This window comes from Onychostruthus taczanowskii, unplaced genomic scaffold (assembly GCF_017590055.1).
Source record: "Onychostruthus taczanowskii isolate IOZ18803 unplaced genomic scaffold, ASM1759005v1 scaffold22, whole genome shotgun sequence".
In the NCBI taxonomy this organism is placed as follows: domain Eukaryota; kingdom Metazoa; phylum Chordata; class Aves; order Passeriformes; family Passeridae; genus Onychostruthus; species Onychostruthus taczanowskii.
In genome coordinates, this window is record NW_024499462.1 from 8,698,270 (window position 1) to 8,721,181 (window position 22,912).

A 22,912-nucleotide genomic window follows, 5' to 3' on the forward strand; every position below is an offset into this window, starting at 1 on the left:
CACTTTGTACTTTTTACCTTTACATGCTTTTATTTGAGAACAACAGGCTGAAGAGACATCATCCATGCCAGCAGGGAATAAAAACTCAGAGTTCCAAGAGTAAGACAAATTACAACATGCAAAATGAAAGTACTGAGGAATAACTACAGATTACATGTCTCATGTACAGACAATTGCTTATCAACAGCACACAACTTCCAAACTCTAATCAAAACAACAATTTCTGAATAATCCTGTGGAAGAGAACTTCTATAGAAAAACTAAGTTACATAAACTGAGTTATCACTCACGTACATCAATATGAACACCAAAAGGCACAGTCTGCAAAGACGTAGCTTTAATTTCATAAACTCTTGTTACATATATATATATATATATATATATTTAAGGCACAATCCAAAACCTTTTAATATTAATGACAGAATCTTTACTACTGCTATAGAAAAACTAAGTTACATAAACTGAGTTATCACTCACGTACATCAATATGAACACCAAAAGGCACAGTCTGCAAAGACGTAGCTTTAATTTCAGAAACTCTTCTTACATATATATATATATATATTTTTAAGGCACAATCCAAAACCTTTTAACATTAATGACAGAATCTTTACTACTGTCAACATTACTCCTGCCTTCTGACAGTCTGCCTTAGCAAGAATCAAGGTAAAAAAACAGAACTTGACAAAACTTCTTTAAAGCAGTCTTAACTAGACACAAAACCTCAAGGCTGCTGTCTCCACATATCAGGAAGTGGGCTAGCCCAAAGCCAACTCTGCATACAACAGATCTAAAACTTGCATTAAAATGACACTCAATGTTTATACAAAATCATACAACGGTGATTTTTGTTTCATTAAACAAACATTATTTCAACATGATATAAGCAGAAAAGAAATAATGACCATTCATGGATTGCTGAGGGTACTATACAGAATCCTGAGCAGATGGCACATATGCTTGGTGTTTTGGGGGGCTTGGCATTTATTACCTACTACCTTTGAACTGAAGATATATGCAGTATTATATTTTAAATGCAATTGCTTTAGAAGAAACTCATTACATATTTACTTATGGAGACAAAAGATGCTTTGCAGCAAGTACATGAAAAGAGCAGCTTTTTTAAGAAAAGCTCAATGCTCCATTTAGTCATTTCCACCACACAACTTGAGTAGGATTTTCCGGTAGTCTCCTGAAGTATCACCCTGAAAAGGAACCCAGAAAAAGAAAAGTTGAAGAACAACCAAAAGAGATTAAGCTACAGATGAAAAACTAAGAACTTTCTTTCCAGGGACATTTTTGGCTCTACTTTTACAGAAATAAGCAGCAGAGCTTACATATACCTAACTGTGGATATGCACACCCCATATTTACTGAAGCCATGTTTTGACCAAATTCAGTCCATTAAATAGATATGGCCTGTTCTGCTTCTGAATGATAAATTATAATGCCAGATCAAAAGAAGAACAAGGGGAAGAAGCAATACAGAGCTTTTTCACCAATGTCTCACTGCTTTTTACTATACACTGTTGGTTACAGGGCATGCAACTACTGTAGAAGAAACATTTGGAACATGCTATCCTCCAGAATCTCTACAGGATTCTTTCCAAACACCACCAAGTTACAGCCCCTCAGTGTCCACAGCAGAAGGAATAAACAGGAGCTTAACAGGTTTGGCACCCTCATTACAAGGTAAATGAAAGTGGCACCACTCACTCTCCCCAGTTCTTACTGGCCAGGCATCCTCTGGGCTGTTGGTACAGCTCTTAATAGCAGTAGGAGGGTGGATCAACTGCTAATAAATCTGAAGTTTAGTCTATTTGCAAAGTCTTGTACTTTCAAGAGAAAGAGGGGGCAATCCTTTAGAAGATTTTTAGAAGCTTTATATTCTTCCAACACACAAATGAAGTAGAGCACCACTGTTACTCAACTGGAGGACTGAGTGGTTCCCACAAGATCATACAAGGAGATTGGGACAGAGGGGCCTCAGAAACCCCTCTGGACCCATTTCCTTTTCCTTCCCTGCCTGTTAGCTTCCTCCCCATCTCTAGCTCATCAAACCCCCATGCAAACCCAAGCGCACTCCATCCTCTGGCCCTCAGCCTCCATGCTCCTGGCAAATGCAGCAATCCAACTCAGCCAGCCACACTGAGTGCAGCTAACAGCTGCTCAGCACAAGGAGCAGTGTGCTGCCAGCGTAAGGGGTGTCATGGCAGGGCACGTAAGGTCTCCAGGGCTTACAGTGATATCTGTGTAGAGGGATCTGCCATACATCCGCTTGTACTCTGCACGTATGTCCAGCAGGTCAACCTCGCTGCGCGATACCATGATCCGGATCAGCGTCCTGTCCTTTGTTCCTGCTCCCTGAAACAAGCACAGCAGCAGCATAATGTACTGGAAAGTGTATGATATAGCACCAGTAAAAAAATTAAATGCCTGTTTACTAGCATAACCCCACTGACTTAATAAGCTTGAACAGAATTTAGCCTATCATTTCACTGCACAAGAACAGCTCAAAAAAAAGAAGGGGATTGACAGAGATACAGGGGAGGTCAGGAAAATTTGGTGAGTTAAATGGCCTACTTATTTATTTCTGCTAGAATTACCTACTTAATTTTGTATCAATTAGTACCAATTTCAATGAGTTTTAAGCATATTTGTGTTTCACCAAGTGAAGATTATTGTTTAATGCATGGTTATATTCATTGCTCTGTTAAGTTGGATCAAACTAGCTAGATTTTTCCAGCCTTTCACAATAATGACTGCATCATGACTGTTAGTCATCTGCCCACTGAAAAACGTAATCCCTTCAGCTGCACAGTTCCTTCCCAAGAGCTGTACAACAAGCATTTAAAAAACTCCACACTATAAGTTTATGTAATTTGTCACAGACACCTACCTTCATTGCTTTGTGTAATCTCTCTGCAAAAAAAGCTGGTGTGTTCTTGAGACACTTAACTGCAAAAAGGAACAGAGGAACAGTATTACAGAAATAAGGCATTCCTCCTCAATCAGAAGTCAGTAATTTTTTGAGTTTATCCAACACAGTCACATGCTTGAATTTTACATAAACATACACTTGATACAGTGCAGCTTCCACTCCTTCCATTAGTCACTGAAATTATTTTTAATCCAAACAGTAGCTGCAATACAGTTAAAGAACCTACACTGCATGGCTCAAAGCAAACATTTCTGTCACTAGAAACCACCTAGTGTGAAGCAGCCATAATGAACCTTTGAATTCTAATGACCAGATTTTTGTCTGTGAAGGGAAAAGAGGTGATGAGGAGCAGGCAGAAGACTTGAAATAATACATAGGTAGTGGTGCTCCTGGGTTCTTAATTCTAAATTTTTAGGCCATGCATCTGCAAGGTGTGACAAATTCAAGTCCTGCCCTAGTACAAATTAGGAAACCGCCTATGACAGCAGAGACTCTTAGGTGGTTCCTTCTCCTTAAGGGTAAGTCATCACAACCCTTATTTTAAAGCCTTATTTTAGCCACAAAGTTCATCAGGACTCCTGAAAAATTTTTAACATGCTCATTTAGTAATGACTGGATGCTATATTTAATTAGCATAGTTCATCAGAAATCTGAAAGAGCAAAATCCAAGTCAAATTACTGTCATGTTAATCAGGATCATGAAAGAACCCTCCATCACTGATCAGAATTAAAATCTATATATTGATGCAACGTTGTTTCAAGTAAACAATCATGCAAACTGTTGCAAACTACAGAGGAAACACACCGCACTTGACATTTAATAGCACAGTAAGGTATCAAAATCAATCAGACAGAATCAATACAGAACTAAAGGTGTAAACCCAAACATGTTTTTCATAGCAACACACACTCTGTATAGGAAGAAGTACTTTTCTCAGTAGGAAAATGTAGATGAGAGATAGCAGTTCACCACAAAACTGTCAATGATATGTACAATACTATTCAAAAAATGAATGACAAAATGAAATGCATGTTTCTGTATCACTCTATGTAGCTAACACAACACACCTGCATTCTAAGATGTTTAAAGATATTGTTGTAAGTTACCAGTTGTACAATCCAGAAAGCTTTAAAGAAAGCAAAATTAAATATTTTCAATTAGAAACCCCTTTTTTTCCTGCAAGTAAGGTCCACAGAACAAATGACATTAATTTACTGATACAGATAATGTGTACATACATATAAACAAAAAACCCACAAAATATATTTAATAGAGGGAGTTATTCAGTGAATATTAATGACAAGACTTGTTCAAAAGGCTATTGACTTGCATGCCAGCTACAGCCTCAGTTTTGAATCTGGGCCTACATGGAGACCTCTCAAGTCACTATGAAGCTCCATAAAGTCAAATGCCTTCTAAATGCTGAGTGGTTTCTTTACCAAGGCAATGTTGTTCTACAAACAGAGAAATATCTTTTCCCCAACCCTGGTTTTCTAACAATAGTTTCTGAAGTGACAAAGATTGAATCCTGGAAAAGGTTTGCAAAACAATCAGACACAATAAGCTAGATCCAGTTTGTGTCATTAGAAGATCAGTACAACGACAGTGTGGCCAAGCAGAATAAGAACAATAGTTACATAGTTCGCACATGCACAAGACAGGAGTGAAAAAATGAGGCTTTTAAAATTGATTTTCATTTTGCCAAGATTTTGTTACAAACTTCAGTGAAAAAAATCTGTTGTGGTTGAACCAAATACCCTCTCCTATCTCATTTCCAAGTGATGCAAAGTCCATTTTTCCTATTTTGGTAAGAGTTTTTGGGTTTGGTTACATTACTACCATATTCAAAACCAAAGAACAACATTTTTAAAGCAGAGCTCTAGATACCACAGTATATTTACAGTAAAAAACAGAAAAAGAAATTGAGATGTAAAGACAAAAGACAGCGAAGTGTTTCACAGTTATATCTATAATAAAGCATTTTAAATAAAACTACTGCACAGCAACTTGTCCCAACTCCATGGAAACAAATTACTGCTTCTGAAGAGACAACAGTAGACCTGAGGCAAGAGTTCTCACTCCTCAGAAGTACTGGGAGCAATTAAAAACAAAGATTCAATAAAATTGTAGCCACAGGAAATGTGGGAAAACCAACCCCCTTTGCAACGAAATTTAAGTTCTCTTTCTACTAAATAGAGGTAGAAGTAACTAGTTAGAGGGTCAATGTCTGTATTTTAATTAATACTGGATTTCCAAAATTGTCCCAACTACTCCCTTCTCAACAACCCCCTTTGCAATGAAATTTAAGTTCTCTTTCTACTAGTTAGAGGGTTAATGTCTGTATTTTAATTAATACTGGATTTCCAAAATTGTCCCAACTACTCCCTTCTCACTGACCCAGGAGTTGGTAAAGTTCACTTCCTAAAACAGTGTCAATTGTAGTTAATAATTCTCTCCCCATTTTGACATGTAAAATTAAAATTCTGCAGCTGCCTGAAATAAAAAAGCTTCATCTGTCATTTTGAGGTGAATTAAGTGCGCCACTTACTAATCACAAATGGCTTCACAGAAAGCTCAACATAAAAAGCAAAAAACTGGAATTACCACTAGTAAGAACATGCTTAGCTGAAGGCAGCTGTAGCAGAATGGCAGGAATGAACTTGCTAGGGTGGCACATACCTACTGCCAGCATGCCCATCTCCAGGTCTCCAGACATCTCACGGCATATGCTGCTTTCGATGTCCCGGTTACACATCCTCTGGTACTCGCTGAAGACTGTAAATGGAAAAGAAAGATTCCAGTTCTACAGCAAGAGGTGGCACTGGAATGTGCTGGATGGCTTCATTTCAGTGGCACTTCTCAGCTGGATACTACAGTGTACTCATGCTAGTTTGAACATCTCAAGGATTAATACTGTGTTATCAACCATTTACATGTTATCATGCTCCTTCTAGCTTGCCTAGATGTGTCCTTTTTATTAAAGGGCTAGACCAAGAAAGCACAGCAATTTTTTAGGAAAGCTTCAGGTCTCAATAAAGTTAAGAAGAAAATATTCTGGTTCTCATACACACCCCTTTCCTTCATATAAGTACCCTGCATCCCAATAGCACAAAGTGAAAGTTTACGTAGTTACTAAAACATTTCCACCACGACAGACTGATGTAGCACCTTACATTGGCAAGTAAAAGGGGAAGGCTTTTAAGTGTCTTGCACACTCAAGTATGCAAGACTGAAACAATTCTAGTTTTTCAATTCTTTAATCAGAGGATCATTTGAACAAGTATGACCTCTACCTGTTCTGATATCTAAGAAAGGTGACTCTTGCTTTTCCTCAGCAGAATTCACCCTTCTTTTCTTTGCTATCTTGTTTGGCTCATTTTACAGATGGAGGAAATTCAAGCACAGAGCAGTGCTGTACATTTTTACCATTACACACAACAGAATCAAGTTACAGTTTACACAGGACATCATTACCTGCTCTAAGGTGAGCCCTGCTTCTTGCACACAGAATGGCATTGAATTTGGATTCATCAGTTCCTAGACGGTTCTCTCCAGCTGCATACAACTCCTAAGCACAGAAGGGAATTCACACTTCATTACTCAGAAAAGTAGTCAGGCTGAACAGCTGAGTTGCAAATTTGCTTCCTTGCAGCCTCTCCTCCTTTTTACTTATTTCTTAGCCTACATACTACTGCAAAACAGGAGCAAGCAATAAACAGCAACTAGTTCTCATCTTCCTATAATATGCTATGCTTGCAGTCTTTCCAGCTTGTTGATGCAGAAGTGCTCCAACACAAGAGCTCTGGATTACTAAAGAGGGGACATTGTTCAAGAAGTACCTGAAATTTGTTCTTCCTAACAGTCCTTACATCTAGCTTGTCTTCTACAATTCTAGGTGTGCTCTGGGACGTTCTTGTGTTGGCTAAGGCACACTATGTAGAAAGCTAATGACACTGCTATTTAAATGACACTAGTATGGCTAAAACAATCCAGGTTTTTCCCTTAGCTATGTAGTGAAATGGAACACAGAGAAAAAGAAATGGGGCAAGCACTATAAAGTCCAAGTGCATTATTTACTGCAAAACTCCAGACTTCCTTAAACAACACTCAGACTAATGCAGGTGTTGAATAGTTTAAAATTTAATCCACACACATATCACCTCAAATCTCTTTGGACAATTTCCTTAGAAAGTAGCACAATCCAACACTCGGAAAAGCCAAAGACCTGACAGAATGAGAGATAAAACATCCTATGAACTGTAGTGCCAAGAGCTTCATCTCTGTACTGCACCTACATGGCTCTAAGGCTGTCACAGCTTTTTATATCTCTTCCATCCACTTAAAGATAAGCACTGCACCAGAAATCATCACAAGGTGTCCAAAACTAACAGTAAGCAGAATCCACACAGCCAAATTTCAGTGTATTGAATTGACTATTCTTAGAAATGATGAAGCATTTCTACTGACCTGTACATCTCTTTGGACAACAGACATGTCAACATTTGTACTTTCATCTCTGTTTCCCTGAAAGAATTGGAAGATCAAGAAGTATTACTGGTGGGCTTTGATGGGCTGCCTTTTTTTGAAATTTTTTTGAAAAAAAAACCACAAAATCCACACCACCTACAAACATACAACAAATTCCAAAATCCCAGCAGGCAAGTACCTGAGCAAGTGAAATTAAAAGCCTCTGAAAGTGTCCAGACGTGTCACTTTTTATTGCTTCCTCCAGAGTTTTTTTATATTCTGGAAAAGAGATAGTTATGAATCCTCACACAGCCCTGCTCATTTCCTAAATTCTTATTATCAGTCAGTGACTGAGAAAGAAAAGGAAGATTTTGATGCAACAGAACAAACCTGCTTTATAGACCCTGTTGAGTTCCTGAATATGCTCATTACTGCGGGAAGCTAAGATTTCAATGAGACAATTTTCATCTGTGCCAACACCCTAAAACAAAGAAGAAATGCTTCAGATTCTTGATTTCTACAACCTAGTACAAAAGAAATGTAACAAAATTATATAGGAAAAATTCAGAATACAACCTTGTATAGGAAGTCAAAGCAAGTAATCCCAAATAAATCCAAACTTTTAAATGGCAACCAAGTATTTTATCAGCTCAACTACTTCCTCTAGGTTATAAATTTCTATCTCCTACACAAACCTTTATAGCTTCCTTGATTTCATAAGCATCAAACATGACAGGTGTCTTCATCATTGCCAAGATTGTCCTCTCAAAGTTACCTGAGAGCTCAGACTTGAGATCCTTGATCAAATCCTAATGAGAAGGAAAAACAAGGAAAAATTGCATAAAGATCAAACTTGACAAAAGCAAGCACCAAAAATATGCATTTTACTAAGAATTCTTTATGCATAAGCACCAGTAATGTATGCTCAAAGTACAGCTAATCCACTTAACACTAAACACCACATAATGGTATGTGTACACTGAGGCCATTAAGGTCCAATCAAATAGACTGCACAGATCCAAGAGTCAAAGTAACCATTTAGCATAGAAACTGCTTTACATGTTTCATCAGCAACACTGCATGAAGAAGTCAAGTGTGGATAAAAAGCAGACCTCTGAACTGGTTATGTCCTAAGAACCATCTTCCCCTAAAGCACCTTCCAATCTTTTTTCCCCAACACTAAGTCTTCTGACTGCCACTGAAAGGATGCAGGCTCTCATTTCTTCTTCCTTCTGTTCTCACAATGTACTTACCTTTCCATAAGCTGTTTTAAAGGACAGGATTATCTGCTGCCTTTGCTTGTTTGAACGACTTCCAAGACAATCGATGATCGCCTGCTCATCGGTTCCTGTATGCGCACACAGACACCACAGAATGAGCGAGCATCACCTCACGTGAGGATTCAGCTTTCTGTCTCTATTTCATCCTGTTCTAAACCCAGCAGAAGGACATGAATGCCTTGAATTCATCTACAGTATCTACTCTTGTGTACAACCACAGAACTTCGAGTTCACTAACACAGTAAGAATACAAAGAAAACCTAAACCAAACTCATGATATTGTTTATGCTCACATGAACTTCCAGTAATACTTCTGGATAACCAAGGACTCGGTACACACTCAGTCCCACTCAGTACACACATAGCAATAGAAAAATATCAGTGCTGAATGGAGATGCAATTCTACTTTTAACTGAAATGTAAGTCCTCAGACTGCTCACCAAATCCTTTCATGGCCTTCCTTAAGACTTCTGCATCCTTCAGAGGGTCAAAGCCCGGTGCATCAGTGATTGTACCTCGGTTTCTGTGCTAAAATGAGGTCAACAGTGTTAAACAACAGTAGTGTTAACAGCATGTTAGTGTCAAATAGTGAAATACTGTGGTTTACTACTTAAGAAAGATGATCAGTTTTCTTTTTGTGAGGAAAAGTAATAAAGAAAACTCAAACCAACTCTGCCTTAAGCAATTTGTTAATTTCTAGAAAGAAAATGCAAGATCAAGGCTTCCTGACGTTAAATCTGCTCTTCAATTAATTAAGGTTTGATGATACTGTATATACAACTGGCAATACTTGCTAAAATTAGGAAAGGCAAGATTAATTAATTTGAATTCATATCAAACCTTTTTTCTTGGATACCATGGTAAAATGTAATTTCTTTCAAGGCATATGAGCCTATACTGCTTGCATTTGATAAGGTTCCATCTCTCTCTTTACTCAAACTTCTTCTCATAACTTTCTTTTCAATTTTGTGATTGGTTTACACTAATACACACAAAGAAAACGCAGAGGAACGTATATACAGTCACAGCTCAGAAGAAAAGCAGTGAATGCTCTTACTGTTCCAGGAGTGACTGCAGGCCCTGTAGTTCCTGAGTAAGAGGGCATAGACGGGTTCACAGCTGGACCTGCTGGATAACTTGACATGGGCTGCTGCCCTGGGTGAGTTGCTGGAAGTCCTGGATAGCCCATAGGCTGCTGACCAGGCGGTGGCATGGGCTGGCCTGGCACAGGGCCGCCCGCGTACCCTGGGTAGGATGGCATTCCGGATGGGGGATTTCCTCCAGGTGGAGCGTACCCTCCGTAAGAGGGCTGTTGTCCTGGTGGGGGTTGCCCAAAGCCACCTGGAGGAACTGGTGGATAACCCCCAGGTGTGGAAGGATACATGCTTTGTGGTAAATTTGTCCCTCCAAAGGTCCCTGCCAGGTTGGATGCCTGCAATGACAGCAATAAAACAAGAGACAGGAAGGAGCACAAACAGCTGAGTTTCAGTAACATGCTTAATGCAATACAACCTCCCTCCCCACCAAGACAGACAGATAGCTCTTTATCTGCAGAAGATAGCAAGCAGGATGGAAAAACCTGCCTAAACCTTTACACCAAATAATCCTTTCTTTGCCCATGGCTGCCTTGTGTGATAAACAAGGGTGCACCTGGATGCAAGGACTTTAAGCAACCTTTGGCTGTTTTACCATGTGTTAGTAGTTGACAACTAGTAGGAGTTCCTGGACTACATTTGGAAAGACTTCTGCAGAAACTGAAATGAAGATATTCCACTCCACATCAAAATCTTATCACTGAAACCCCTCTTCTAGAGAGAAACCACAAATGACATTGGATGACTGCAGCACTGTCAAAAACTAGTTGCTGTGGATATTGCCTCGTGCATCCTAGATAGCTTGTTGTTCAATTTGCCTGATGGCTGCCAAATCACTTCATTTAATCATTGCCGCAGAAAAACATCTATAATGCAAATATCTTCCTACAAACTGCATTCGTTATGCAGCATAACAGATTTCTGAAGACCAAAGTTGTCAGAAGTGTCACTCACTTCTACTCTATGAAAAAAAATCACATTGGAAACGTCGACATTTTCTTCAGTGAATATGAAAGGTTTTTACTTCCATCTGTTAAACATCAGTGTTTGTAAGAGACTGTTGATTCCATATTCTTTTCTAGGACGAATCATTGATACCTCTAATTATACAGCTTTTTTCCTTACTCTGACTAGTTAAAATCTAGGTAATAGGCAAAATCCAGACTGTGTTTGCCCACGTGAATATATTAACAGTGGTTACTCTGTGTTAATAGTTCCCTATTCCTCTACACAGCAAATGCCAAGTTATATCAGTTTTATGTCCACAACTTCTGAAGTTAGACTGTTAACATTTAACTACTGCTCTGTTTTCCTAAAATAAGAAATAGCTTGCAGTAACCATTTTCCTCAATAGGCAATATTGAATGCTCAACACCTAAACAGATTACACATAAAGGCACAGAATTCAAGTGATGAATCTCTCAGTGACAATTCCAGAAGCACAACTTTGCCCTTAAGGACATCACAGCAGAACACATGAAATGAAAGCAAACTCACCATTCCAGCCATGTGGCTGGGATTGAACTGGTTGGCATAGCCAGCCACATTTTCCAGACCAATTGGAGGTGGATTTGAAGGTGGATAGGCAGCACCACCCCAAGGACTGCTACCTGAAATCAAACACAGATGTGCTGAAACAAGAAACTATGCCTTTCTAAAGTTCTTACTACTTAAATTTCTAATGTAATGTATTTTCAACACTACCAGGGAAATCAGCTGAAGAGGTGCACGGTAGCAGTGCAATTACTATAAAGAGAAGTCTCACTGGGTATTTCTAATCATGTTAGTTATCACTGAATCTATAAGTTCTCACTTAAAACAACTCTAAACCTATTTGAAGGTTAACAATCAAGACTATTAACACCATGTTTTGATTTGAGAGAACCTAAAGTACAAAGTTGTCTGGGTATTCCAGTAGGAAGATGATATTAATTCCACTTACTTGGCTAATTTGAGAGGTGTCCACAGAGCACAACAGCACATTTACAGGTACCAAAGTCATAAAACCTGTCTGCACACAGCAGTATAGCCTTAAGACAGAATACTCTGCTGAGAAATAGGCTTTACCCTCCTGGCCAGTTGGGCTTCTCACTGTACAGTGCTTCCCCATCCTGAGCTAGCCTGCCTAATGCCACATTTCACCATACCTGCATGATTCCAGTCCTTTCTTTCTACCTTACAACACTAACAACTGTAAAGTTCAGCTTGATAACCGAGCAGTGGTTGAGTATTTCATCAGCTTTATGTTATTATTAATTGCTACCCTTTTTAACAGTACACAACCACCTGCCTAAGAATAGTGAATTAAGGATAATTTCCTATTTCTTTGGGGGATATGGTTTTAAGATCTATGAATGATTTCTCCCCATATTTATTTGTCTCACTATCCACCTTGAAGATCCCGTATCAACCGGGCATTGATCCTTGTCATTTATTGGATTTGGTCAAGTTAAGACCATCTCCTAATGCTCTGTGCTTTATTTGAGATGAATGAAACCGGACATTACCACATGAGCACATGGCAGAACACACACATTAGACAAATCAGAATCCCCAGCCCAAATAAAACAAGATTTAACAAGCAAGTACAGAAAGCTTTGGGGAGTCAAGGAAACCCTCCACAGTCTTGTTCTTCATCCATCTTCATGTTTCCTCTCCAGACAGGACCACCACTGCATTTAATGTTTACTTCATATGAACTTACCTGGGGCAGCTGGTGGGTATCCACCCGCTGGGGGATAGCCCGGGTAACTCATTGCAAAGATCTGCAAAGGATGTGTGATACAGTTATTTTCTGTAATGCTTCACTCATTACACCACATAACACTAAGAGGAAACATGTATGCAGTAGCCAGTTACCAAAATTTAGACATAATCTGCACACTTTGTCCTGGCTTTTCCCTTAGAAACCTCTTCCCATTTCCTGACTAATAAACAGATACCTAAGCAGTTGCAGAGTCACTCCTCATACTATTTTTCTTATTTGTTGCAGTTGCTACTTACTGCTTGGTCTACTATGCTGTTAAGGATGTATTACTTGAACTTGCTTCCTTTACTGTGCTATTAAAACCACCAGAAGTTGCTAGCCTATACAGAACTGTCCTATCAATGAAGAGTAGAAAATCATCTGACAAAGAAGTTTTTTAGAAGGCACTTACCTGCAAACATCTGCGGAATTGCAAGGTCAGAGTAAGAAGCAGAAGGGATACACTTTCAGGCTTACAGCACTGCCATAAAATATGAAGGGTTTACTGATAGGATACGATCACTAGAACAAACTGAGTCTCTCAAAATGGATAGTGCCTCTGTCAGCACACAAGTGCACAAAGTCATTAGCTGTCCAAAATAGAAGTGGAGGTCAAAAAGGAAGAACAGCTAAATGAAGGACAAAATGAAAACTGGCTTCCAGAATACAAGGGCCTTATTTGAAACAGAACAGCTATCAGGAAGAATGGTAAAAGTAACTGTGAAGAAAAATATCTACAATGAGTGTTTACTTTTTGAAGGTTATTTTTAATGACAAGCCACATTCTATTTTTAGAATTGCTGTGTAAATTATCACATTTTTCCCCCTCTCTTTCCCCTAAAGCACTATCTTTTTGCATCTAGCATGTTTTGCTCTGTTTTGGGTTTCAGCTATGGAATTTTGTTTTAGATTTGGTTTGAGTTGGCAGGGGTGCTGTTCTTGTGAAATTGTTTTCATTTTGCATGATCACATGAACTTCCCTTTCTGGTTTGCATGGCTCTATTGCATAGCAACACTGAAATGGAGAAACACCTTTTTTGTGGTTTTCTTTTTTTAATAAGGAAATAAAACTAGGAAATCTGCAATTTACTTAAGTGTTTGGCCTTCAGGCTGCAATACTCATTTAAATTTAAAGAGCGAGAAATGAACTAACAGAAACTGCAATGAACAGAGCACACCAAAAGTTATAACCCTCCTTTAGTTCTGCTCCAGTTTGTAGCATCTAACAGAATCAATAAGTAAGTAAATGCAGCTTCTCAGCATTAGAAAAGCAATGCCTGCTGTTAGCCATGCAAAGACTGACCCCAAACTCACGAGGCAGAGAAACAAAACGCAAACACTATTCTCCCTCTGCTGCTGGAAAAACGAGCAGGCAGCTTCCTCCCTCCTGGCGCCTGGCCACACCACAGCCAGAGGCTGGAGCTGCAGAGCCCTGCACACACGCTGCCACCTCCGGGCAGGTACCCGAGCACGCAAGGGCAGGGAGGCCAGCAGAATAAAAATAACACTATAAAAACTCAACAGAAGGCAGCCTGGCACACTGCAGAGCCTCTCTAATTCAGAAATGGGCTTTGCGTAATAAAGCACGGAAAAATAAAAAAAGCGCAATTATTACCATGTCACTCAAAAACCAACCAAAGAACCCCCACATCCTAGATTCTTAGCATGCATAATGTCAATGCGTACGTTTTTATATACAAATTATTACAACACTGAAATTAGTGTTATTTCTTCAGGTACAGCCATAATTCTATTTTTAGTTATTTTTTAGCTTTACATGTAAATACAATAAAGATATGGTACTTTTTCAATTAAGCTTTAAGTACAAATTTAAGGCAAAAAAACCTTTTTTCTGCGGTAGAGGGTGAGAAGCAATGGAATAGGTTTTGTTTTTTTTAGCAAGTCTGATTGCTTTTAATTCCATATAGAACACTCATTTCAAATTGGAAAAAAACCCAAGATTAAAAGAGCCTTTTGGCTATGAAAGCTGAGGTTGATTAAAAACAGCCAACTTCAGCAGCCTGAAGAAAAAATGCTAGTTTCTATATAAAAATGTTCCACTTGCTTCTTTTGAACACTGTATTTATCCAGGGCTTTTCCAAGGGGAAATTTCCCCAGACTGGTTTGATTCCAGGCAAATTGGAGCTGCAAACACACTGACTTCTCATGTTCGGAAACTTCCCTGATCACCACCTTCTCCACAGTTCATTTGAGCCTCTGTTGGCCAGTACTCTAAATTTAGAAATATTAACATAGAAAGTTACCTTTCCCAACCATTCCCTCAACCCAGCCTCCATTTCATCTTCTAATCTCATCTCCCACACTTTCTCCTGCTCCATCCACAACATTTTACTAAAATTGTTCATGATGAGCAGCACTTGCCTGCTGATAAAGGGGTGACACAGGTGAGGGAACAGAAGATATGGAAACCCACCCTGCTGAACAAACATTGTGTGGGAGGACACAGGAACAGCAAGGTCTCTGTTTGCTCAGTCATAAAAAATGTAGTGCATAAGACAAGGGAAAAATCCAAACAACCAAACCACACATGGAAAGAGGGAGTGCCTTGAAGAAAATAAAGAACAACTACTGTCAAGTTCCTCTCCCCATTCCCAGTACTCAATCCCAGAGGACCACCTCAGAACTTTAAATAAAGACCTGAGGTTTTACTCCCACAGTGAACATTGCTATCATGCTTCACACTGCAAGCTATAAAGCAGCATTTTCATGCTACTTGGCAAAGCTAAAAGGGAACAGACCTGTTCGTAAAAGATTAAATCTGTGACAGACTTTGAACACGAATCTTGAAAATACAATTCTGTAAGATACAGCACAGAAGGACTACAACATGAGAAATTTAGAACAAAAATACAAATTCCATTGCCATAATGATGGCAGAAATACAGAAGAAAACTTCAAGGCTGCCAGAAAACTTCTGTTTCAAGGTGCAACAGCAATAAGCTCAGCCACTGCATTCACACCCATACCTGGAATTTATTTAGTGGCTGCCGTTCAGGCTCCAGCTATGCCATGGTACAATAATTTGAGGACAAAAAAGGACGAAAAACCATAACATTTATTAGTTCAAAATTATTTGTTTAATTATGCCCATTTCACAAGGATCACCGAGTAAAGTTAAACCCTTGGCCTTGACTCCTCCACAAGGTTAATTACCAGGATATAGTAGACAAAGCAGCCTGAAGCCATAAATTTCAGTACCTGCTCCGAGACTGATCCCTGATTGTGAAACCAGCAGAACAGAATTTATCACCTTACAATATGCTGTCGTTTTTCATCAGATATGAGCTCAGGCATCCAGCACTGTGCTTTTCCAAGACAAGGACAAACCACAGTCAGCACTGAACCAGCTAACTGCCATTTAGCAGCCTGAGCAAGATTAATCTTTGACTCATGCACTGCAGCATACAAGTCGTTCTCTCCTGTATCAGTTGTAATATTTTTCATCCTGATGGATAAATAGTCCTGTAATTTTGTTTTATCATTAAGTCTTCTGTGTATGTGACTCCTGTCTGGCCTTCCTTTCGCTATGAAAAAAACTAATTCAGTAGAATGGGTTTATCTTCCAACAAGGCTGAGTTCATGCCAGCCAAACCTCAGGAAAGCTCTTTTACACAGATCTTATCACTCATTGTTCACCTTTACAAACTTTTACTGGACCTCATCCAACAATGTATATTTAAGGAGTATTAACACATCATCTACTTCCTACAAAAAAAAGCTTCCTTAACAAAAAACACAAACCAACTCACAGCTCTGAATAGATGGTAGAACAAAAACAAACTCAAACATGAGTTTTTTCTAAAAACTACCAATTTGAATTGCTTGCTAGTAACTCAGGAGATCTGCCAGTTTTAATGATCTAATTCAATATAATAACTTTTTTATTACAGTAAATAATCTAGCACTTCTCCACCTGCTGGGGCAAGGGGGTGAGAAAGGTAGCACTTGGAAGCTTTAGTCAAAATAAAATAGAACTGAAGACATGCCACGTCCAACAAAGAAAAGCTGAATGGGAAGACACACCCATAAGCTACAACTGAGCTGTAAAAATATTACTAAGAACATTCCTGTAGCCTTTCCAGGGACAGAAGCCCTACATATATACTCAGGGCTTCAAACTTCAAAGAACGCAGTTGAGCTGCATGGACTTTCAAGATCTATATGCAGCAAAAACATTAGTTAATTCCAAGAGATCAGTTTCATTTTGGATCCCTATTCTGCCCTGATGCAAGTGCTTCCTTTTGTAGCACACTTTTTCAATACTCTTTCAAATATATAAAATACACAGTCAAAGCATTTATGACAATACACATCCCAAACAACAAAACAAGCAAGAAAAAAATAAAAAAAAACAAATTAAGGTTAACAGATGTTTGAAGAAGTAATGGAATGAGGTTGTTCTATTTCAAATTCATAACTTGTCACAGAAAATAATTTGTTGCAAAAAAAATATTACTATAAATAGTCTGAGCTATGTTCTCAAGTGACTAATGCCTCAGGGATTTATACTCATCCATTTTAAGTTCCACCAAGAAAGAATAAATTTTTACACCATTAAGGCAAGTCAGAAATGTAAATACCAATTACTCCATGAACTACAGCAATAGTGAAGTATTCAGCACCCTAAAATAATTACTAAAAAATATCTGATGGCTCATTTCACAGCAGCAGTTTTTAATTAGTCGCTGTGCCCGAGCCTGAAGCGCAGAGCCAAGGCGTGGCCCCACTGCAAAGGCAGAGGCAACAGGAACCAAAGGACGGCACAGGGTTTCCATCAGCTCTGCAGCTCTTTGGGCTGCAGAGAGGACCAGGCTGTTCCAGTGACAACGGCACAGTCGGGCACGCTGGCAGGAGCTGCACGGACATGCCCCACCTGCGACAGAGCCTCTCTGCTGACAGCCTCGGGACTCCCCCGGGAACAAGAGGTACAAAGACATCAGCCTGCTCTTAACAGCGATGACTTTCACACTTTCAGGACAGGGAAGGCTTACACATTCAGCTGTCCAGCAACACTGGGATGGTTACTACCCCTCAGTGAGCAAACCTGCACTCACCCCAGGCTACAAGAAAGTATTCATTTTCAGCTGACTACTTCTTTCCAGGAACAGAATTATTCAAGAACCAACTTAAAACAGTAAAATAGAGAGACAGGCATTTCAAAGCAACCATAAACAAGGAATGTGAAAAGAAAGCAAGACTATAGCCTTCAAATCTAGACTGCACTTGAGATCAGCAAGCTTTAGTTCTCAAAGTTTACTACTGAGTAGTGTTTTTCCCCCTAAAGCCTAACATTTGTAAAATGCATTTATTCTCCTAGCTAATAGAAAACCAAGTATTTTTAAAACACTGCCAAGCATAGCAAACAACCAGTTATTTTGACTATAGATAAGTACACTGTTTACTGAATAACTGCAAATTCCCAAGCTTAAAGTTGTTATCTCTACCAATAATAAAATAAATATTCACTTTGTCTGCTTCAGGCAACTTAAGCATTTAATTCAGAGCAACTTACTAGGCCAAAGTCCAAAATCAGACATGTCTTTCTAGCCAAGCCAGAGGTCTTTGGGGCGCAGGAATTAATTATAGCAAGTATCACTTCACATATATATTGACTATAGTAAAGTTTAGCACAAACAAGAGACCTTCAGAAGCATTAAAACTCATCTTTAATATGGAACTGATGTATTGGACAGTTCTTAAGCTCACAAGAAGTTAAGATCTAGAAGACTGAATTGGAAGCCCACCTCTCCTACTGGTGAAAACTTTCCCAACACCCTCAAAAAAAACCCTCACCACCCACACTTTGCAAAAAAAAAAAAAAAAGAAAAAAAAGAAAACACACAAAAAACCCCCAAACCAAAACAAAAACAACAAAAAAACCCAAGCAAAATAAGGCTTTTTACCTTCCCTTACCAATTAAGATAGCATACTTTCTCTCAAACAGACAGCACAGAAGGGAAAAAAGGAAGCAACATTTGGGAAGAACTTGTTTCCCTTTCTTTGGAGGTCTTAGACAAGACCATTGCTACTGACCAGACCTGACATGCACTGCACGGGGAACAGCCAGGTAGTGGAGCTGGGTGGGGCTGTGTTTGATTTATTCAGTTGCCATAATCTAAGGACTGGAACTGGTCCACATTCAGCATTGTGACAGCTGAACAGTATGGTTACAATTGCACACATACAAACAAAAAACTAGTTGACAAGCAGGAATCACATAAGAATGGGACAGAACTGTCTCTTAGAAGGGCACCACTGAGTCCCAGCTCTGTCCCATAACTGATTCCAGGTCTACCCCATTCAGGATCTAACTTCTTATCAAGATTGTCTAGTGAGTGCTGACAAAATCTGGAACAAATACAGAGTAACAATAGAAGCAATACACAGTAAATACCTACTGCTGTTCTTAGGTTTGCTTATCTACTTGACATTCTTCCCAGCTTGGGGAATTGAGAAGGAAATTCAGCATTTTTATCAACCACACCTGCTTTCAAATACACTGGCAAAAGTAAAGGGACAACACAAGTTTCAAATAGGTGACAGTGCTGCTCACTGAGGGATAAGCATGCAGCCTTTTACTTTCCTTTTCCATAAAAAGTCTTTTGCTACCTTCAAAAGAAACTCAAAACAAAACACACTGCATACAGCCAACAAGGCCCTCTCCTTATCTCCAAGAGTTTACATAAAACACTTAAAAATATATACAATAAGAAACATGGTACAAGGTAGTAAAGATAAATGTATGTAACAAGGCCCTGTCCTTATCTCCAATAGTTTACATAAAACACTTGAAAAATATATACAATAAGAAACATGGTACAAGGTAGTAAAGATAAATGTATGAAATAAACAAAAGAAATAACATTGGTACCATTACTCAGTTGAGTATTTAATGTAATGGAATCCTCCAACCACGATTTGAAGCTGACAGAGAAGTTTCTACAAATTATTATATAGAGGCTTGGCTAAAAATAACTGAAATTTTCAGTTTGTTCAAAAGCCCTTGTATTTCTGTAGTCACAATTATATAATCTGCTGTTTTCAATGATATCACTGCTTCAACTAGTTTTTGGTTTGTTGGTGTTTTTGTTTTTTTTGTTTTTTTTTTTATATACTTCCATTGCTATCACAGAACTAGAATTAGGTTGGCTCTATCTTGGCTCTGATTAATGTAGTGCTATTGAGCAGACCCTATGGAAGCTCCATCTTCCAAAACTTGCTAGAGGTCTAGCAAACAGCATCTCCTGTAATCTTCAAATCAGACAAACTTCTTGGCTTGATTTTTTTATAGCACATCAGGTTCTGTATTTTAAGTTGTTATCTAACTCTATGTCTTTAAAATTCTGACTACATCTATAAACACCCCTATGAAAGAGCTTCATCCCCCTGCTGGTTTTGTTATGTTTTTAGTGACTTTTGACATTTCACAGTTCTCAGTCTAACAATTCAAAACTGGGGACTACAAATAATAAGCTAAAGAAGTGACAAGTTATATGAATGAATGTGACGGCTACTCCAGAAATTTTAAGTACAGCCAGACATTTTGGTCCCCGATCTTATACTAAGGTCAGGCAAGAGAAAGGAACAAAAATATCATAAGTATTGTTGACATAAAATCATTAGGCCCTCGACAGAAATGTACTGGGGACAGGGTTACAGGCAAACACATAAGCAGTTCAAGTTATCTGCTGCATCAGTGGGAGGAGAGTGGTCCACATGACTCTTACAGCAACTCAAAATACAGGAAATTAGATAAATAGCCAAGCTATGGGGAAAGCATTCATACACTCAGGCTTTACAGCAACCATACACTTGCACTGGTTTTGTATTGTTTCTGATGTTTCCCTGGGTGCTCCAGTAAAGCACTGACTCACTCCACAGAAAATAACTGTATGCTGGGGGAGGTATCAGGGAATGAACCTCCCACGTCCGACAGCAGCTGGGCTTTCAGGCATAACCCTCATAATCGGCTCCTTCATCAAAACACATAGCACCAGCACTTGTCTGTTCTCTCTCCACACCTTCTGCCCCAGTGCCATCTGTCCCCGTTCTAGGCTCACATGCCTTCCATGCTTCTGCCCCTCCCTTCAGAACGTTATTTCTCGACAGTTCCTCCTTAACAGGAAGAAGCTTCCCGGAACTACTATAAATATATTTAAAAAGAAAAATATATCTCACAGAAGTATTCCCTTACAGAAGCAGGATGGGGACAAGAAGGAACTGCTTTTCTGAATACGGAGGTACGTGTGCTGTGTTCTGTCACACATACAGCTACAGCATAGCAAGAGTTTGAAGAGTTTCCCTTTTAAGACAACTAAAGTGACTTCAAAACACTTAGGCATCTTAAAGACATTCGAAGTACATATGGTATAGGAAAAGGTAAAGTATACTACAAGGAGTTTAGAGAAAGGGGCCTTCGGGGATAGGAAAAAGCACTGCGTAACGGCCAGCCTACCATCTTAGGCTGCTTTCTCCCGACAACTGTACACATTCAAATTATAAACTCAAGATAAATTACGGACACAGGCAAAGGACCGAACTGCAACTACAACACCAAAACATGCCTCTCCTCTGAAACCACATTTCCCCAGGAAACAGGCGTTGCTTCCTCCCAGCGGCGGAGCCGCCGCAAGCTCCGAGCTCCCCCTGCCAGCCCTGGAGCCGCTGCCGTCACCCCGCAGGCTCCGGCAGCCCCAGGATCCCGTCCTTGCGGGGACACGGGCCCGGCCCACAGCCCCGCCCGGCCCCGCCGCACCGGGCGGCCCCGGCCCCTCGCCCCCGTCCCGTTCCGGGGTCGCGCCTACCGAGGGTCCTGTGGAGCCGCTGCCACCGCCGCCCGTCCCAGGTGCTCGCCGGCGCTGCAGGGCGGTGCCGGGGAGAGGCAGGAGGAGGAGCCGCTGCAGCCCGGCTCACTCGGCCCGCCCCGCCGCGGCCTCGGTGCGAGGGAGGGCCGGGGCCGGCCGGTGCGAGACCTGCCGGGCGCGGTGAGCTCCGGGGGACAGCCCCGCACCGGCCTGCACCGGCCGCGGGGGGAAACCGCACAACAGGTTTGACCACAGGCGGCTTCAGCGAGAGGCCCATTGTATAAAAAACAAAAGACAGGGTAAGAAAGGGAGCTCCACCCGTGACGTGCGCAGCCTGGCATTCCCCAAGAGCGCAGCGTCGCCTGAGGGACCGGGTGACCTGGACACGGCGAAGGCAAATCCTGGAAGCTGCGAGTCAACTCGAGGTTGTAAGCGTTCAGCACAACATCGGATTAAAACCCAAAACCACCCCTGACTGTTCTCACCAGGAAACTTCAGAAAACATGCTTTCCAAACAGGGTGGGAGAGAAAACCCCCATTTTGTACAAAACATACTTTTCCTTAAGTAAAATTCCACAAAAAAAAAAAAAAAAAAAAAAATCAAGAGGAAGGAGGTTGTTCATGTCAACTTTTTCTAGCACAAGCAGTAATAGATAAAGGCTTCAATAAAGTAGTTTTTCCCCTACATGCATTCTTTAAAGATGAGTGAAGTTGCTCACATGGAAGCATTTAGAGAGACAAACCAAGATAATAAAAAGGAAAAATAAAAAGGGCTAGCATTTTCCAATTATATTTCTTTTGCCAAGACACTAATCAAAATAGCAAACACAGCATTACCTAACTGAATCACAGCATTATACAACTTGGGTGGGGAATGAACTTGACTTTGCAGCTGGGAATTTTGTGAACAGGGTCCAGAACCTCCTTTCCAACACTTGCTTCTCTGAAGTGCATGCTTTGTAACAGGCAATTTTATTTACAATGAAACTAATCTGGATAGATGTGTTCACACTTCTTAAAGCATCCTGTTCAACCACCAATAGCTCTTTGTGGAGGACCTGAGCTGCTTCTCCTCCATACAACTTTCACATACCACAATGTCCAATCTTGGAAATACAACAGCTGTGATTGAACTAAAGAAAAGAAATTGCCATTTTTCCCTCTCCCTCATCAAAATTTTAATTGGTACTGTAGAGGCCAAGGCTGCACTCATGGGAAACAGCTACATTTAAAGTAGTCTAAACCAGGTGAATAGCTATATTTGAATATAAGAACAGTTGTGGTGGTTTAACCCAGCCAGCAACCAAGCCCCACACAGCCTCTCTTCCTCCCTGGCCAGTAAGATCAGGGAGAGAATGAGAGAGGTAAAAGCCAGAAATCTTGTGTGTCGAGATAAAGATAGTCTAATAGGAAAAGCAAAAGCCATGCACATAGACAAAGAAAAAGCAATTAATTCTCCACTTCCCATGGGCAGGCAGATATTCAGTCATCTCCAGGACAACAAGACTCCACCACACATAACAGTTACTTGGAAAGATAAATGCCATCATTCCAAATA

General features: G+C 40.0%; 1 protein-coding gene across 3 annotated transcripts; it reads right to left on the bottom strand.

The window, feature by feature from the left end:
• Positions 1 to 3: 3 nt before the first annotated feature.
• On the bottom strand, positions 4 to 21,502 carry ANXA11 (annexin A11). 3 transcript variants are annotated; one of them, XR_005952687.1, is made up of 16 exons: positions 21,355 to 21,502; positions 12,488 to 12,548; positions 11,281 to 11,393; positions 9,747 to 10,121; positions 9,130 to 9,217; positions 8,663 to 8,757; positions 8,105 to 8,218; positions 7,800 to 7,890; positions 7,609 to 7,688; positions 7,410 to 7,466; positions 6,417 to 6,510; positions 5,622 to 5,717; positions 2,900 to 2,958; positions 2,242 to 2,364; positions 587 to 1,205; positions 4 to 403 (listed from the first exon to the last, which is right to left on the bottom strand). XR_005952687.1 is itself a non-coding variant. In XM_041404861.1 (15 exons), exons 2-15 carry the CDS (start codon positions 12,537 to 12,539, stop codon positions 1,146 to 1,148), a joined length of 1,497 nt encoding a protein of 498 aa, XP_041260795.1. In that variant the 5' UTR covers positions 12,540 to 12,548; positions 12,942 to 13,010; the 3' UTR covers positions 490 to 1,145. The 3 variants fall into 3 exon arrangements, 2 of the variants coding, with proteins under 2 accessions (XP_041260795.1, XP_041260794.1); XM_041404861.1 differs by lacking the exons at positions 4 to 403; positions 21,355 to 21,502 and adding an exon at positions 12,942 to 13,010 and having other exon boundaries at positions 490 to 1,205; XM_041404860.1 differs by lacking the exon at positions 4 to 403 and having other exon boundaries at positions 493 to 1,205.
• Between the last annotated feature and the right edge of the window lie 1,410 nt (positions 21,503 to 22,912).